Below are 17,968 nucleotides of genomic sequence, written 5' to 3' on the forward strand. Positions count from 1 at the left end.
AGGGTATATAAAGATCTCAGAAATTTAACACCACCCCAAATAACCCAATAGATAAATGGGCTAAGGTACTGAACAGACACTTCACAGAAGAATAAATACAATTGTTCAATATATAAGAAAATTATCAACATTTCTAGTAGTTAGAGTCAGGCAAATTAAAACTGCATGGGGATCTCGTTTCTTCAGTTGGAATGGCAATTATCAAGAATACAACAATAAATATTGGCAAGGATATGGTAGGGAAAGATACAATCATAAAATATGAGTGGGACTGCAAATTTGTGCAACCATTATGCAAAGTGGTATAGAGATTCATCAGGAAACTTGTAATGGAAGGACAATTTAACTTAGTTATCCCATTACTCACCATACACGTGAAGGACTAAAAATCAGTATGCTATAGCTACATCTTTATAGCAGCTCAATTCACAATAGGTAAGCTATGGAAGCAACCTAGATGTCCTTCAGCAGATGAATGGCTAAAGAAAATATGGTATATGTACACATTGGAATATTACTCAGCCATAAAGAAGAATAAAATTATGGAATCTGCCAGTAAAAGATAGAACTGGTGACTACTGTGCCAAGTGAAATGCACCAATCCCACAAAACCAAAGGACAAATATTTTCTCTGATATGCAGATACTTATTCACAATAAGGTGTGTGGGTGCTAGGAAAGAATAGAGTTACTTTGGATAATACAGAGGGAAGTGAAGAGAAGGGAAGTTGTATAAGGTAGGAAGGATAGTAGAGTGAATCAGACATTATCACCGTAAGTGCAATTATGATTATATGACTGTTGGAACTCTACATCATGTACAACCTGAGGAATGAGAATTTATATTCCAGATATGTATAATATATCAAAATACATTATCATGTATAGCTAGTAAGAACATATAAAAATAATAATGATAAATGTTTGAAGCAAATGTGGTAGCAAAAGTTTAAGACTTGAGAAAATGTTGCAGATGGTATTTGTGTGTTCTTTATCTTACTCTGTTTATCTGTCTGCTCAGCTATATAGGGAATAATAAACCTGTAGACTTTATCAATCAAAAAAATTCCTCTGAATAACCCTTGACAGGGTCTGAAAGATAAATGATCACCAAGAAGAATCATATTTCACCAAGGCATATCTCATATTTCTATTCTGCTCTCCATGCTGTCTGCTCTCAGAGACATGTCACTCAATGAGAAAACTGAGTACCAGCCAGCCCTGCCCTCTCTTACCTGAGCAGACCACAGAGGCTGTGTTTCCATGGGCACAGGCAGGAACACCCAGGGCAGTCACAGGGCAATTCCACAGGAAGGACTCAGACCCTGAGCAGTGGAATCGGTCTCTCCAGATCTCATCTCCTCCTTCCACAAAGTATGCTCCCTTTGGGGTGGATATGGCGACCCCACAGCCCAGCTGACGGCAAACAACATTGGCATTGGCCATATTCCAGTGGGAGGCACAGAGTGTTCTCCAGCCTCCAGAGGTCTTCATCTCCACTTGACCCTCACACTGAGAGCTGCCATTTTTCATGAGCCTGACTTCTGTGTACTCTGGCAGGAGAAGACAGGATTTTAGTAACATTTCACATTTGTTACCACATCAGAGTGTGCAAGATGGTTAAAGTCCTGCTGTGAGTCTCACCTGAGCAGAGAACTTGCACAGCCCCTTTGTGTTGGCAGCTGCCTGCAGGACAGGGCACTCTGGGGCAGAACCAGAGCTCAGGCTCCCATCCCTTGCACTGGAACTCTTCAGCCCAGACCTGATCACTGTCCTCTCTGAGGGGCAGGTCCAAGAGAAAAGATGCTGCCTTGCCACACCCCAGCTCTGCACAGATGACCTGAGCAGTGGGTAATGTGAAATTCCCATAAGGTACTGGAGTCCATCCTCCTCCAGAATTCACCTCCACTCGCCCAGAGCAAGGTCCACCTCCTCCATCCAAATGCAAAAATCCTGTGGAAGAACATAATCAGTACAATGAGTATCTAGGTTTGGAATTGGGAGCTATATGTCACAGGAAAACTGTAAAATCTTTTCTTTTCCCAGGAATGAATTCAATGGCGTCAGAATGGAGATTGCATGAGCAAGTGTCTGAAGACAACTTTAGGAGGAGGAATTTGTAAGGTCAGTTCTAAATGGCTGAGTCCAGAAGTTATATACAATATATATTGTGTATATAATATGGATATATTATTCTATGTATTACAATATATTTAACTCTGTGTCTGTCTGTGTCAGTCTACCTCCTTTTTAATAAACCCTATATTTATTCCCTGAATTTGAACTCAGTGTAAAAAAAGACTAGAATTAATTTTTTTTCTATTTTATCCTCAGAAATTTCCAGTTCACAGGTAATAATTTCAACTAAGTTAAAACTTGTTAAAGAATGAAAAAATTCAAAATGTAACCAAAAATGACAATTTACATTAATTTCTCATTTAGATATGAGAAAAGAGCCCACAAAATAGTGTGAGACAGAGATGAAAAGTAGGTTATGATGACTAAGATAATCTGGGTTCTTTACACCATTCTTCCCATTAAGGAAGACAGAAAGAGAATTTAGAAGTAGGATCAGCTGGGTGAGGTGGCATAGGCCTATAATCCCAGTAGGTAGGGAAACTAAGGCCACGGATCTTGAGTTCAAAGCAGCCATAGCAATGGCAAGGTGCTAAATAACTCATTGATCAGTCTGCTACCTTCTAAATAAAATACAAAAAAAATGTGTTGGGGATGTTGCTCAGTTATTGAGTGCCCTTGAGTTCAATCCCTAGTACCCACCCCCAAAAGAAGTAGGACTAGAGGTTGTGAAGAGATTTGAGCATGCATATTTGCCTTTTTGTTTTGTTTCAATGGATCATTCTGTTACTAATATGTAGAGTTGGAAGAAGCCATTAGACATCTATTGAAGTTGATCAGGAAGTGATTTTGAGTATCAGTTCAGATCTTTGGGTAGGCATCTGACTACAGATATGCAATTGTAATGTAATAGTAGGTTGGTATCCTGAAGAAGAAAATCCTTTCTCTGGAAAACAACATGTTCAGTAATTTTTCTTTTCAAAGTAAGTCATCAAAATGGAATTTACTGAGTATGGATAAAAAATGCCTCCAATCAGGAAAGGATAAAAATGCAGCAGAGAGGTCTTCAAAGGAGACACAATCTGAACTTTCTCCCTAGTCCTGATATTGGAAAGAGGTATATAAAGACGATATTGAGAGTCTGCTTCCCTGTTTTGTTATTCACAACACTAGCATGTTGTCAGAATCTGTCATGTTCCAGATGTGTTTTTAGGTGCTGGGTATATATATTTAAATAAAATAATGCCATTATCTTTGCAGAGCTTTTCATCCAGTGGGGAGAAACCCAGTTTTAAGCCATTTGAAGTTTGTGAACCATTGGGTGGAAAAAGAAAGAAAAAAATGCATCTGCAGAAATCTATTGATTCATATAATTTTTTCTCACTGGAGTAAATTAAAAATTATAGTCATACATATCTTTGTCCTATTTTTAGCTCCATAGACACATTGCTCCCCTGGGCATGTTTCAAGTTTCTTATGAAAGTATCATCCAAGGGACCTTTTCTTTTTCTATTCTGACTTTGTCTAATACCTCAACTTTGAGTCACTCTTGAAAATCATTTTTCTCCTTTTGTACAGGAGGGGTATACTGAATTCACACAATGTACACAGATTGCCCTTCCTGCACCAGGGTCTTAAATGCTGCTGAAATAATCCTTATGTGCTCTTTATCAACCTTTGAAGGTAATCCCCCACATACTGTAAGCTTCCTCTGTCTTCTTTGGAAAATTCTATTTGTCTTCCTGTCTCATTCTTATCAAATTTATTTGACAATATACTCTTCTTGCATTATTATTTCTGTTACATATAAACAATATAATTTTTCCTATATCTAATCATCTTTATATTTTCCTTCATTTTTATCTAAGTAAATTTATACTAACTGATATCTACTGACATAGTGTACATATAAATTGCATTAATTAATGTGCTGATGCATGTATATATGCATTTCTTTGTCTCCTCAAATCTTTTCATTTCTTTTCTTGAAAGCTTCCAAAAAGCTTTTTTTTTAGGTTTTTGAAATGTAGTTCCTTATTGTTTTCTGAAGCCACCCTCCTGTGCCACAGTGCACCAGAACTTTTTGTTCCTATTTAAGTAAAACCCATTAGTCATCAATCAGTCTGTTGCCTTTCATTCCCATTCCCTACATTCTCTAGTCTATGGTAATACAATTCTACTCTCAACCTCTATGAGGTCAACTCTTTTATATTTGACATATGGTGAGATTATAAGATACTTGTCTTTCTTTGCCTGACTTATTTCACTTAACCTAGTTATCTCCTGACCCATGCATATTACGTCAAATGAAAATGTTTAATTCATTTTATGACTAAATAGTATTCCATTGTATTTCATTTATTTATCCATTGATCAGCTGATGGGCATTTAGGTTATTTCCATTTCTTAGCTATAATATATAGTGCTGCTATAAACATGGAGTACAGATGTCTCTTTAACACACAGATTTCACTTCTTTGGACATATGATCAGTACTGGTATTGCTGTATCATATGGTAATTTAGGGCAGCAGGATGTCTGATAATGTCTTTCTACCTCCTTCATGTCTAAAGGATATATTTTATGGATTCAATATTCTTGATTGGTAGGTTTTTCTTGATTTCTATGAAAATCTCATGGCACTCACTTCTGAGCTATATATTTACTGTTAAGAACACTGCCATCAGGTGAATTGGGACATTTTTATATGTTATTTCATATTTTTTTCTCTTGATGCCTGAGAGTCTTTATCTTTCATCTTTGAGAGCTGTACCCTAATATATAGAGATAAGAACCAAGGCTTCCAGTCACAGTTGCCCAAATAACTTTTCACCTTCACAAAGAGACTTAACCCTCTCCATGTTGTGCTGCCAGGGGTTGAGGAAGAATGAGGTGGGAAGTTCTGTGCCCACCAACACTACAATGTTATTTCACACACTGAGGCCACAGCCTGCCAAAGCAACACAGAAGTGGGGAGGGACCAAGGCCCTCAATGCTATGAGCTGCCTACTGCTGAGGTGAACTCAAAGCTCTAGACTCCTGCAACCAAGCCACAGGTGTTACAGGCTCTTCTTGGGTTTGTTCCACCAGCTCACAGTTCTTACTCAGTTACCTCTGCTCTACATTTGAGGCCTCTAATTCCTACTGAATATGATCATGGTTGGTCTGGCACTCAACTCCAAGACAAAGTCCTGTGCCAGTACTGTTACCTGATTCTTGGAGTCTTGCTTTTCCCTCTTCTACTAGAGGTTGGAGGAAATGGTGTTGGAGACAGTTTTGCTGCCCAACACAACAGAGTTCCAGAGTCTCAGTGTGAGGTTACTGGCATAGGGACAGGGTTGTTGGGCTCTGTTGGTACCCAGGTTTCACTGTGGCAGGCCTATTACTGGGTTTCAAGTCTAAGGTTTGGGATTAATTCCCTTTCCATTCTCCAAAAAGTATGCATTTCTCTTCATATTGGGCTCCCTCAGGTTGGGGAAAGGGCAAATCTTATCTTCCTTCCTCTTTCAATGTGCCTTTTTAAAAAAATCTATGTATAAGTATGCACTCACCTACTTTATTGTCTCTTATGAAGCCAGTTTGGTGTGTGAATTACAGTTAATGTGGTGTTTTTTGTGGGAGATCACCGAACAATCATCCTGATCTGAGTCCTAAATTATATAACATCTTATACAATAAATATGCATTAATATTTTGTTTCATCCAACACTGATCTGCCAGCACAGCGCTAAATTCAGCTCCCACATATTAATTTATACAGATGTTGCTTTAAGAAAGAAATGTAGAGAAAAATCTATTATAGTAATGATGGAAGGAAAACCCGTAACTCAGAGCATTTAACTCAAAGTTCTCTGGCCCTTCCTGCCAATGAGTTGATAATTATGATGTCTGAATATGGAAAGGAGAATTGCAATTTTGTGGTAATTCCTAAAGTCCCTTGTGATGTGTTTAATCCCATCCCTGTGTCCATACACCTACTAACCCAATGAAAAATTATCTCTGGCTATACATGCTATACATATATGAACACTCAATTCAATTGAAAAAAGCAAGCCTCATTCTTGTCTATCTTTTGAAAAGTAGTTATGTGTGTTAATTTATAGGTAAATCTCTAAATAGTAAATTTTTTTTTTTTTTTAATTAATTTTTATTGTAGGTTGTTCAAAACATTACATAGTTTTTGATATATCATAATTCACACTTTGATTCAAGTGGGATATGAACTCCCATTTTTACCCCATATACAGATTGCAGAATCACATCAGTTGCACATTGATTTACATATTGCCATTCTGGAGTCTGTTGTATTCTGCTGCCTTTCCCATCCTCCGCTATCCCCCCTCCCCCCTCCCCTCCCCTCTTCTCTCTCTACCCCCTCTACTGTAATTCATTTCTCCCCCTTATATTTTCCCTCCTTTCCCCTCACTTCCTCTTGTATGTAATTTTGTATACCCCTGAGGGTCTCCTTCCATTTACATGCAATTTCCCTTCTCTCTCCCTTTCCCTCCCACCTCTCATCCCTGTTTAATGTTAATCTTCTTCTCATGCTCTTCTTCCCTACTCTGTTCTTAGTAACTCTCCTTATATCAAAGAAGACATTTGGCATTTGTTTTTAAGGGATTGGCTAGCTTCACTTAGCATAATCTGCTCTAATGCCATCCATTTCCCTCCAAATTCTATGATTTTGTCATTTCTTAATGCAGAGTAATACTCCATTGTGTATAAATGCCACATTTTTTTTATCCATTCGTCTATTGAAGGGCATCTAGGTTGGTTCCACAGTCTTGCTATTGTGAATTGTGCTGCTATGAACATGGATGTAGCAGTGTCCCTATAGTGTGCTCTTTTTAGGTCTTTAGGGAATAGACCGAGTAGTGGAATAGCTGGATCAAATGGTGGTTCCATTCCGAGCTTTCCAAGAAATCTCCATACTGCTTTCCAAATTGGCCGCACCAATTTGCAGTCCCACCAGCAATGTACAAGAGTACCCTTTTCTCCACATCCTCGCCAGCACTTGTTGCTGTTTGACTTCCTAATGGCTGCCAATCTTACTGGAGTGAGATGGTATCTTAGGGTGGTTTTGATTTGCATTTCTCTGACTGCTAGAGATGGTGAGCATTTTTTCATATACTTGTTGATTGATTGTATGTCCTCCTCTGAGAAATTTCTGTTCAGGTCCTTGGCCCATTTGTTGATTGGGTTATTCGTTATCTCATTGTCTAATTTTTTTAGTTCTTTGTATATTCTGGATATTAGGGCTCTGTCTGAAGTGTGAGGAGTAAAGATTTGTTCCCAGGACGTAGGCTCCCTATTCACCTCTCTTATTGTTTCTTTTGCTGAGAAAAAACTTTTTAGTTTTAGTAAGTCCCATTTGTTGATTCTAGTTATTAACTGTTGTGCTATGGGTGTCCTATTGAGGAATTTGGAGCCCGACCCCACAGTATGTAGATCATAGCCAACTTTTTCTTCTATCAGACGCCATGTCTCTGATTTGATATCAAGTTCCTTGATCCACTTTGAGTTAACTTTTGTGCATGGCGAGAGAAAGGGATTCAGTTTCATTTTGTTGCATATGGATTTCCAGTTTTCCCAACACCATTTGTTGAAGATGCTATCCTTCTTCCATTTCATGCTTTTAGCCCCTTTATCAAATATAAGATAGTTGTAGTTTTGTGGATTGGTTTCTGTGTCCTCTATTCTGTACCATTGGTCCACCTGCCTGTTTTGGTACCAGTACCATGCTGTTTTTGTTACTATTGCTCTGTAGTATAGTTTGAAGTCTGGTATAGCTATGCCGCCTGATTCACATTTCCTGCTTAGAATTGTTTTTGCTATTCTGGGTCTTTTATTTTTCCATATGAATTTCATGATTGCTTTCTCTATTTCTACAAGAAATGCCGTTGGGATTTTGATTGGCATTGCATTAAACCTATAGAGAACTTTTGGTAATATCGCCATTTTGATGATGTTACTTCTACCTATCCATGAACAGGGTATATTTTTCCATCTTCTAAGATCTTCTTCTATTTCTCTCTTTAGGGTTCTGTAGTTTTCATTGTATAAGTCTTTCACCTCTTTTGTTAGGTTGATTCCCAAGTATTTTATTTTCTTTGAGGATATTGTGAATGGGGTGGTTGTCCTCATTTCCATTTCAGAGGATTTGTTGCTGATATACAGGAATGCCTTTGATTTATGCGTGTTGATCTTATAGCCTGCCACTTTGCTGAATTCATTTATTAGCTCTAATAGTTTCTTTGTAGACCCTTTTGGGTCTGCTAGGTATAGAATCATGTCATCTGCAAATAGTGATAATTTGAGTTCTTCTTTTCCTATTTTTATGCCTTTAATTTCTTTCGTCTGTCTAATTGCTCTGGCCAGTGATTCGAGAACTATGTTGAACAGAAGTGGTGAGAGAGGGCATCCCTGTCTTGTTCCAGATTTTAGAGGGAACGCCTTCAGTTTTTCTCCATTCAGAATGATGCTAGCCTGAGGCTTAGCATAGATTGCTTTTACAATGTTGAGGTATGTTCCTGTTATCCCTAGTTTTTCTAGAGTTTTGAACATAAAGGGATGCTGTACTTTGTCGAATGCTTTTTCCGCATCTATCGAGATGACCATATGGTTCTTATTTTTAAGCCTGTTGATGTGGTGAATAACATTTATTGATTTCCGTATATTGAACCAACCTTGCATCCCAGGGATAAATCCTACCTGATCATGGTGCACAATTTTTTTGATATGTTTTTGTATCCGGTTCGCAAGAAGTTTATTGAGGATTTTTGCATCTAGGTTCATTAGAGATATTGGTCTGTAGTTTTCTTTCTTTGAAGTGTCTTTGTCTGGTTTAGGAATCAGGGTGATGTTGGCCTCATAGAATGAATTTGGAAGTTCTCCCTCTTTTTCTATTTCCTTAAATAGCTTGAAAAGTATTGGTGTTAATTCCTCTTTAAAGGTTTTGAAAAACTCTGCTGTATACCCATCCGGTCCTGGGCTTTTCTTAGTTGGTAGTCTTTTGATGGTATCTTCTATTTCCTCAATTGATATTGGTCTGTTTAGGTTGTCAATATCCTCTTGGCTCAATCTGGGCAAATCATATGACTTAAGAAATTTATCGATGCCTTCACTATCTTCTATTTTATTGGAGTATAAGGATTCAAAATAATTTCTGATAATCTTCTGTATTTCTGAAGTGTCTGTTGTGATATTGCCTTTTTCATCCCGTATGCTGGTAATTTGAGTTCTCTCTCTTCTTCTCTTTGTTAGCGTGGCTAAGGGTCTGTCGATTTTATTTATTTTTTCAAAGAACCAACTTTTAGTTTTGTCAATTTTTTCAATTGTTTCTTTCATTTCGATTTCATTAATTTCAGCTCTGATTTTAATTATTTCTTGTCTTCTACTTCTTTTGCTGTTTTTTTGCTCTTCTTTTTCTAGGATTTTGAGTTGAAGTATTAGATCATTTATTTGTTGGTTTTTTCTTTTTTTAAGGAATGAACTCCAAGCAATAAATTTTCCTCTTAGAACTGCTTTCAATGTGTCCCATAGATTCCGATATGTTGTGTCTGTGTTTTCATTTATCTCTAAGAATTTTTTAATTTCCTCCTTGATGTCTTCTATAACCCATTGATCATTCAGTAACCTATTGTTCATTCTCCAAGTGATGCATGATTTTTCCTTACTTCTTTTATTGTTGATTTTCAATTTCATTCCATTATGATCAGATAATATGCATGGTATTATCTCTACTCCTTTATATTGTCTAATAGTTGCCCTGTGACATAATATATGATCTATTTTTGAGAAGGATCCATGTGCTGCTGAGAAAAAAGTGTAACTGCTTGATGTTGGGTGGTATATTCTATATATGTCAATTAAGTCTAGGTTATTAATTGTGTTATTGAGCTCTATAGTTTCCTTATTCAACTTTTGTTTGGAAGATCTGTCCAGTGGTGAGAGAGGTGTGTTGAAGTCTCCCATGATTATTGTATGGTGGTCTATTAGACTCTTGAACTTGAGAAGAGTTTGTTTGATGAACATAGCTGCACCATTGTTTGGGGCATATATATTTATAATTGTTATGTCTTGTTGGTGTATGGTTCCCTTGAGAAGTATGTAGTGTCCCTCTTCATCCCTTTTGATTAACTTTGGCTTGAAATCTATTTTATTTGAAATGAGTATGGACACTCCTGCTTGTTTGCGAAGTCCATATGAGTGATATGATTTTTCCCAACCTTTCACCTTCAGTCTATGTATGTCTTTTCCTATCAGATGTGTCTCCTGAAGGCAGCATATTGTTGGGTCTTGTTTAGTGATCCATTCTGCTAGCCTGTGTCTCTTAATTGGTGAGTTTAAGCCATTAACATTTAGAGTTATTATTGAGATATGGTTTGTTCTTCCAGCCATATTTGTTTATTTATGTTACTAAACATGGTTTGTTTTCCTCTTTGATTATTCCCCCCCACCTTTACTGTACTACCTCCCGCTGTTGGTTTTCATTGATATTTTCCATTTCCTCTTCCTGTAATATTTTGCCGAGGATGTTTTGAAGAGCTGGTTTTCTAGCTGCAAATTCTTTTAACTTTTGTTTATCATGGAAGGTTTTAATTTCATCTTCCATCCTGAAGCTTAATTTCGCGGGATACACAATTCTTGGTTGGAACCCCTTTTCTTTCAACGTTTGAAATATGTTATTCCAGGATCTTCTAGCTTTCAGAGTCTGTGTTGAAAGATCAGCTGTTATCCTGATCGGTTTACCCCTAAATGTAATCTGCTTCCTTTCTCTTGTAGCTTTTAAAATTCTCTCCTTATTCTGTATGTTGGGCATCTTCATTATAATGTGTCTAGGTGTGGCTCTCTTATGATTTTGCACATTCGGCGTCCTGTAGGCTTCTAGGATTTGGGATTCTGTCTCATTCTTCAAGTCTGGGAAGTTTTCTCGTATTATTTCGTTGAATAGATTGGTCATTCCTTTGGTTTGGACCTCAATACCTTCCTGTATCCCCATGACCCTTAAGTTGGGTCTCTTTATGTTATCCCATATTTCTTGAATGTTCTGCTCATGGTTTCTTAACAGCTTTGCTGAGCTGTCTATGTTCTTCTCCAGTTGAAATACTTTGTCTTCATTGTCTGATGTTCTATCTTCTAAGTGTTCTACTCTGCTGGTAGTATTCTCAATTGAGTTTTTAAGTTGGTTTATTGTTTCCTGCATTTCCAGGATTTCTGTTTGTTTGTTTTTTATAACCTCTATCTCCCTGTATAATTGATCTTTTGCTTCTTGGATTTGTTTGTGTAATTTATTGTCGAAGTGGTCGAAGTGGTCTTTCATTGTCTGATTTTGCTGTCTAATGTCTTCCTTGAGACTCCAGATCATCTGAAGCATGTATATCCTGAATTCTTTATCTGACATTCCATCTGCTGCAGATATTACCTCTTCTAAAGTTGAGTTGACCTGCATTGCTTGTGGTCCTTTCTTTCCTTGTCTTTTCATACTGATCGCGTTTCGTTCTTCTGGTAGCCACGCCCCCGTATTAATTCTCGGCAGGTCTCCTTTCAACGGAATTTTGCTAGAAGATCCTCAGTAGGTAGAATGTAGCTGTTTTAATTGGTGTTTCTGATCCCGTTAATGTGGAGATATTGAAAGTGCAGCTTCCTCGCCGGCCGCCATGTTGGATCGAGTCTAAATAGTAAATTATAGAAACAAATTATGAAGATGATTTTAAGTAAAATAATTCTACAAAACCAAAAACCTATCTTTTCAAGTATGACTGTAGAGAAGGGAAAGAATGATATTTGAGATTCAAAAGAAATAATTAAATCCCATTACCCACTGCTATTTTGAACACCCAGGGTCCAAGGGGAACTCTTAGTCCTCTGTGGCTTATCTGTCTCTTATTTCCCTAGACTCAAATACACAGTTTGTCCTTTTCATTCCCTTAGGCAGTGGAGAATGTGCAGACCCTACCTGAGCAGATGACACCTGCATCCCACTCATGTGTGCAGTAGTGTTGCCCCCAGCCTAGAGAAGGGCACTCCCACACTTGGTCCTCCTCTCCTGTGCACTTCAGTTCGTCCAGCCAGATGGGTCCTAATCCCTTCCAAAATTGTTCATAGTACATGGCATCGAGGGCCACTCCACAGCCCATTTGTCTGCACACCACGTGGGCATCATTCAGGTCCCAGCCATCTACACAGACAGTGCCCCAGGTGTACTGGTGAAGGATCTCCACTCTGCCTGCACAGTGACTGCCCCCATCCACCAGGCGGACCTGTGGAGTCTCTGAGGAGAAAACAGTTATGTCAATGGTTGTATTTACAAAGAAAAGGAGAAGGGTATTCTTGTCCTCTCATACTCCCTCCCCCAATCAATCATTTGGCAGAATTCACTTTCAGATTGCAGAGCTTGCTGTATAAGATATGGAATTATTTATAGCAGGGCACCCGCTAAGTTTCAATTCCTACCAAATAAGTGGGAGAATTAATTGTGTAAAAAACAAAAAATGAGATCAAACACAACACAATCTAGTTAGATGTCTCGGTAGAAGTTGTGAGATAGTTGCTATCTGAGATAAACTTACTATTTGCAGAGATTTTCACAGGATCTGGTAACACAATTCTAGAAATGTCAGGTTTCCTACCTTGAGTAGTTAAAAGTGTCTTTTTCTGAATAATTTCTAAAAGTTAATGGGCCAGCATCTGATTGTTTCTTATAGAGCACACACACTTGAGCGCCAATGGCCCAAGTTGTGGGAGGACCAGAGCACAGGGGATAGAGTATGGAACTGGGATGAGATCATCAGAAACCTCAGGTGACAGCCATGAATCCAGGAAAAATCATATTCATACAGTCATTAAGACTGGAAAATGAATAGACCATGGTTTACCTAAAAATATTTCAATAATGATTTTAAGCTTCAGAGTTCAGACGGGATATGTAATATCAAAATTTGACTCACTTTAGGTACACTAAGCAAGTTCCCCAAAAAGAGAATTTCAGATATCAACATTGCTCAACTTCACTAGGTATCATAGAATGTTACTTTTTTCCCCAAATTCTTCTTTCAGGAGTTGTTATTATTCAAAAATAGGAGGTAAATAGCAGAAAAGAGGTAACTTTGTTGTGACTGTGAGTTAAAAACATTAGGGACCAAATGTATAATTGTTCTTTGAGAAGGGAAATAGAGGAACTATAAAGAACTATTTATCAAACACAATTTGATAAACAACAGGGAGAAGCAGAAAGGCATCCCAGAGAAATGTATAAAGTAATTTACAACTTCATCTCCAGCTGCCTGGTGAGGGAGGCAACCTGCAAGCATAAGGTCAACTTGGAGAGTACAATCAACCCAGATGGTGTCAGAAGAGCAGCAGTCTTAGCTGTGGGAGAAATACATGATTCTTACAAGATTTAGATCAAATTTGTGGCATTGTTCTGAGAGGAGATACTCTTATACAACAAGCAAGCTTTAGAAAAAAAAAAACCCATCACATTTCTTAGCAAGCTTTCAGAGTGATATAACCAAGAGCTGTCTTAAGAAGGGGCCATTGTTAGAAAATAAATGAGTCTGGGGTTTAGACAATATGGGGTAATCACAATTTTAGGTCCCTGGGCCACCCTGCCACAGTGATTGGGTGTAAGTTAGTGTTCTACAGTCTCAGATAGGAAGAGTAACTGTCACAAACATGCTGAGACCATCAAATTGTAGGGGAAGGATGGAGGTCTCATTGGTAAGTGGTCCCTTCCTCTGTGAAGAAGAGCAATACCAGGCAATGTGGTTGCATATAGGTACCAAGTCTGAGAGCTCAGAGACAGCATCTGGCAATTCATGACACTCCCATGTCAACCTATCCTGGGATTACACTATTTCCCACATGCTTTCCAGGGATTCACCATGGCTAGGATCCGAGGTATACCTCAATCGGCACCTTCTAGAGGCCTCTTGGGCAAATGTGTGCCTACCTGTTAGTTCTACAAACCACTGAAGAGAGAGCTGACTTGACATTTGACATGCCTTCAGGTTTCCAGACAAAACCCCTGCGGGGATATTATGGCCTGTCTTGTCAACACTCCTTTAACCTCCTTGACAGGAAATGAGGAGCACAGCAATCTATTGCCTCTGATCCCAGCATGTTTCCTGGGAAGTGAAAGGAACTGAAACTGATTTCTTTTGCAGTTTACTGACTCCCACATACCTGGTGGATTCAAATGTTAGATGACCTGGAAAAGGTGTCTTCAATGCAAATATATTGGCTGGGAAGATTTTTGACAAATATTCTTATTTATGCTTTATTATATTTCCTTACTACTACTTAATTAATTTTTTTAATTATTCAAATGGATTTTTTCTCTCTTCTTATTTCTCACATCCCCCTTCTCTTAATTGTACTGGTGATTGAACCCAGAAGCACTTTACCACTGAGCTACATCCCCAGTCTTTTAAAATTTATTTATTTATGGGACAGGTTCTGTCTAAGTTGCTCAAGCTAGTACTGTACTTGTAATACTGTCTCACCCTTCAGAGTCCATGGGATCACAAGTAAATGCCTCCTGCCTGGTTAATGTTTTCCATTCTTTGCTACAAATATTTTTCTCCCTCCCTTTTAATTTCCCTTCTTCCTTCCCTTTTATTTTCCAACTTCAATATTTTTATATAGTTTCTCTTTTACTATTTTGACTTTCTTTTTCATTCTATATTTCTTCTTCCCATTATCTATTGTTACTGCTATTTTAGTTGTTGTTGAATGTAATTGATTATTACTGTATTTCTATAACTGGCTTTTAAATTTACTTTATTTGGCAACAGAGATTGAACTCAGGGAAACTTAACCACTGAGACACATTCCCAGCCCTTTTTTCAATTTTTTTTTTTTTTTTTGTGGGGGCGGGTACTGGGGATTGAACTCAAGGGCACTGGACCACTAAGCCACATCCCCAGCCCAATTTTGTATTTTATTTAGAGACAGGTTCTCACTGAGTTGCTTAGTGACTCATTAAATTGCTTAAGCTGGATTTGAATGTGCAACCCTCCTGCTCAGCCCCTCAAGCCACTGGGATTACAGACATGCACTGAGTTCTTTTTTGAATTTTGAGACAGGTCTCACAGAGTTGCTTAGAGCCTTGCTAAGTTGCTAAGGATGGGTTTGAACTCACAATCCTCCTGCCTCAACCTTCTGAGTGGCTGGGATTATTGGCATGTGCCACCATGCTCAGCCAGTTTATTGTTACGTTGTAGGTACTGCTATTGTTTTCTTTCTGCTGAGTTATGTTGGTGATCAAGAAGAGAATCTCAAACATATTGGGTGTGTGCTTTGCCACTGAGATATAACTTCAGCCAATCTAGAGAAGTTTTACCTTACTGAAGCTATGACCTAGTACTACTAAAGTGTTGGTTGGTATTTCAACTTGATGAATAGGGAAGAGAGAAATTCACAGCTGATGAGGGTCCACAAGTAGACATAACATCTGCTTCTGGACAATCTCCAGCTTAAGAAATCATGGGGAAAATAATTCAAATGTTGTGGGGAAAGGAAAGACCTCAGTACAGGTTGCTGCCATATCCCCTCAGACCAAACACTAAAACTAATACTGGAAAAATAATTACAGAAAAAAATGCCCTACACACTGTGCTGTCTATAACAACATATCTGAACTACCAGAAGGACCTCTATTTGTATGAGAAATATAGAGAAAAATATTGTGCTCAGACAGAATACTTGGAAGTTCAAAACCCATTATTACCAGCCAAAGAAGCCACAGATAAGCAACCTAGAATATCCACTTGGAATTAATCTTAACTCTTCAGGACAGCTACACCCCAAGGCACATGATTAAGAGAAGGATGCTTACTAAGAAGTCCCTCACATAACAGATTTATAAGCAGAAATACTAGCAGTCAGGGGGGCATGAATGATGAACTTGAGATCTTGAGAGAAAATATCTGCCACCTACATGTCTATGTTCAGAAAAGTTATCCTTCAGAATCAAAGGAAAATAAGTCTTTTGAAGATAAGCATCAGTGAAAGAAATTTTGAACCACTGATCCTGCAAAGTGGAAGATAATGAAGCAATCCTACACACAGAGTAGGAAGCAAGACAACCTAGCCATGAGATCATAGGAAAGAATGAATCTCACTAGAAGATCAGATAAAAAAGTGAGAAAAAGGAAAGAATCAAACATTATCAATTCAGTAAATCATCAAAGCTCCAAGACAAATAAGGGAGAAAAACATGACCACAGATTTATTCAAACTTTCCAGAAAAAAAAAATCACAGGCATTTCTAAAAACCTTTCAAATATAACTCTGAGAATCAGTGGTCTGATTTTCAAATTAAAAGATGCAGACTGGATAACTGCATTAAAAATCAAGAACCAACAAGTTGGTACCTGCAAGAAACTCACCACATAGGCAAAGACATATGTAGACTGAAAATAAAATTATTAAAAGTGAAATTGCAAGCAGATGAAACCTGAGAGCAAACAGAAGTAACTGTATTCATATGTGAAAAACACACTCCAAAAATCAGTCAGAAGAGACATAGAAGGTCACTACATATTAGTAAATAGAAAAAAAACATCAAGAAGATAAGATATAATAATTATAAATATATATGCACCAAAGAAAGGAACACAGAATTTTATTTAAAAAAAACACCCATGGGACATAATGGAAAAACAAACTTTAGTACAATACTAGTGGTATCTTAATATCACATCTCACTAATAGATTTGGCATGCACAGAAAATTTCAACAAGCACACATCATAGTTACACTAAAATTACAAATCAACTGTACTTAGCATATATCTACAGAAAATTCCATTCAACATATTTAGAATGTACATCTGGGGAGTATATTCTAAGAGTAGATAGTCTGAGGTTCAACCAAGAATGTGTCTAAAATTTATAAGGGGAACAGAGAGATAGCAAACCTGTAAGACAGAATAAGAACAACCAATAAGGTAGAGTGACTTTGAGGAAAAAACAAAGAAGACATCTGAAGGTTTCTATTTTCCAGGGATATTTGAGGTGAGGTCATCATTTAAGTGTATGGTGGGGTTAAAATATCAGCATGAGGGAGATCTGAGAATTTGTAAAATAACATGTTACAGAGAGGGCAAGAACACATGTGAGAGAAGCACACTAGAATATGGGCCATTATGGATGGTTTGTCAGAGGTTGATCACAAACTCAAAAAGACTATCAGGATAATTTCATACCATAACAAAATACAGTACTTGTCCATGATTTAGCAGTCCTTGCCTCAACTAGTGCAGACAGGGAAGAGCTAGGTATTTGAACAACCACTCTTGCCATTGACAGATAAGGAAGAGAGAAGGGAATTGAGTGTACTTGAAGGGGGAGGATTATAATGGGGCATCATGTTGTCTGATCGGGGTAAGAAGAACATCTGCAATCGTGAGGAGAGTGGAAAAATGAAAACCTGATAAGGGAAAACATTTGGAATCTGCATGAGGATGAAATATCTGAAATGGGAGTATTAAGACTAGTACCATAAGGAGAAGAGGCAACAGTCAGAGAAGGAACAATGCAATCAAGGTCTCAAGCTGGACAGTTAGTGATCAATAGTGTGACCATACACAGAGATGGGGTGGGAGGGAGTAGAGTGACTCAAAGGAGAAAGTCGGGAATAGAGAGTCCAGGATGTTATCTCAGTTGTGTTCAAGGATCCTGGAGCACCAAGAACAGGAGACAGAGGAGCCTGGTGAGGCTGATACTATAGCCATCCTGGACAAGGGGAGTGGTTAAACTGGAGAGTGACAACAACAGAAGTGGTAAATGGTGTCACCTCATAGGGCAAATTTCAAGTAACTGGACATGAAGAAAAAGAAAAAAAATGTTGAAAATTTCAAGGCACACCAGAAATATTCTAATAACAGA

The 17,968-nt window shown here is 37.9% G+C and overlaps 1 protein-coding gene across 1 annotated transcript in view; it reads right to left on the bottom strand.

Annotated features, from left to right (window-relative positions):
• Positions 1–17,968, bottom strand: part of LOC143398309 (antigen WC1.1-like) — a 61,573-nt gene that overhangs the window by 18,952 nt on the left and 24,653 nt on the right. Inside the window, exons 8-10 of the mRNA XM_077109256.1 lie at positions 12,034–12,348; positions 1,644–1,952; positions 1,235–1,552 (exon numbers count right to left, since the gene is read on the bottom strand). Of these exons, the coding sequence (XP_076965371.1) occupies positions 1,235–1,552; positions 1,644–1,952; positions 12,034–12,348 (942 nt within the window). The remainder of the gene's footprint in view (positions 1–1,234; positions 1,553–1,643; positions 1,953–12,033; positions 12,349–17,968) is intronic.

The sequence above is a fragment of the Callospermophilus lateralis genome, chromosome 4, assembly GCF_048772815.1.
Source record: "Callospermophilus lateralis isolate mCalLat2 chromosome 4, mCalLat2.hap1, whole genome shotgun sequence".
Taxonomy (NCBI): Eukaryota; Metazoa; Chordata; class Mammalia; order Rodentia; family Sciuridae; genus Callospermophilus; species Callospermophilus lateralis.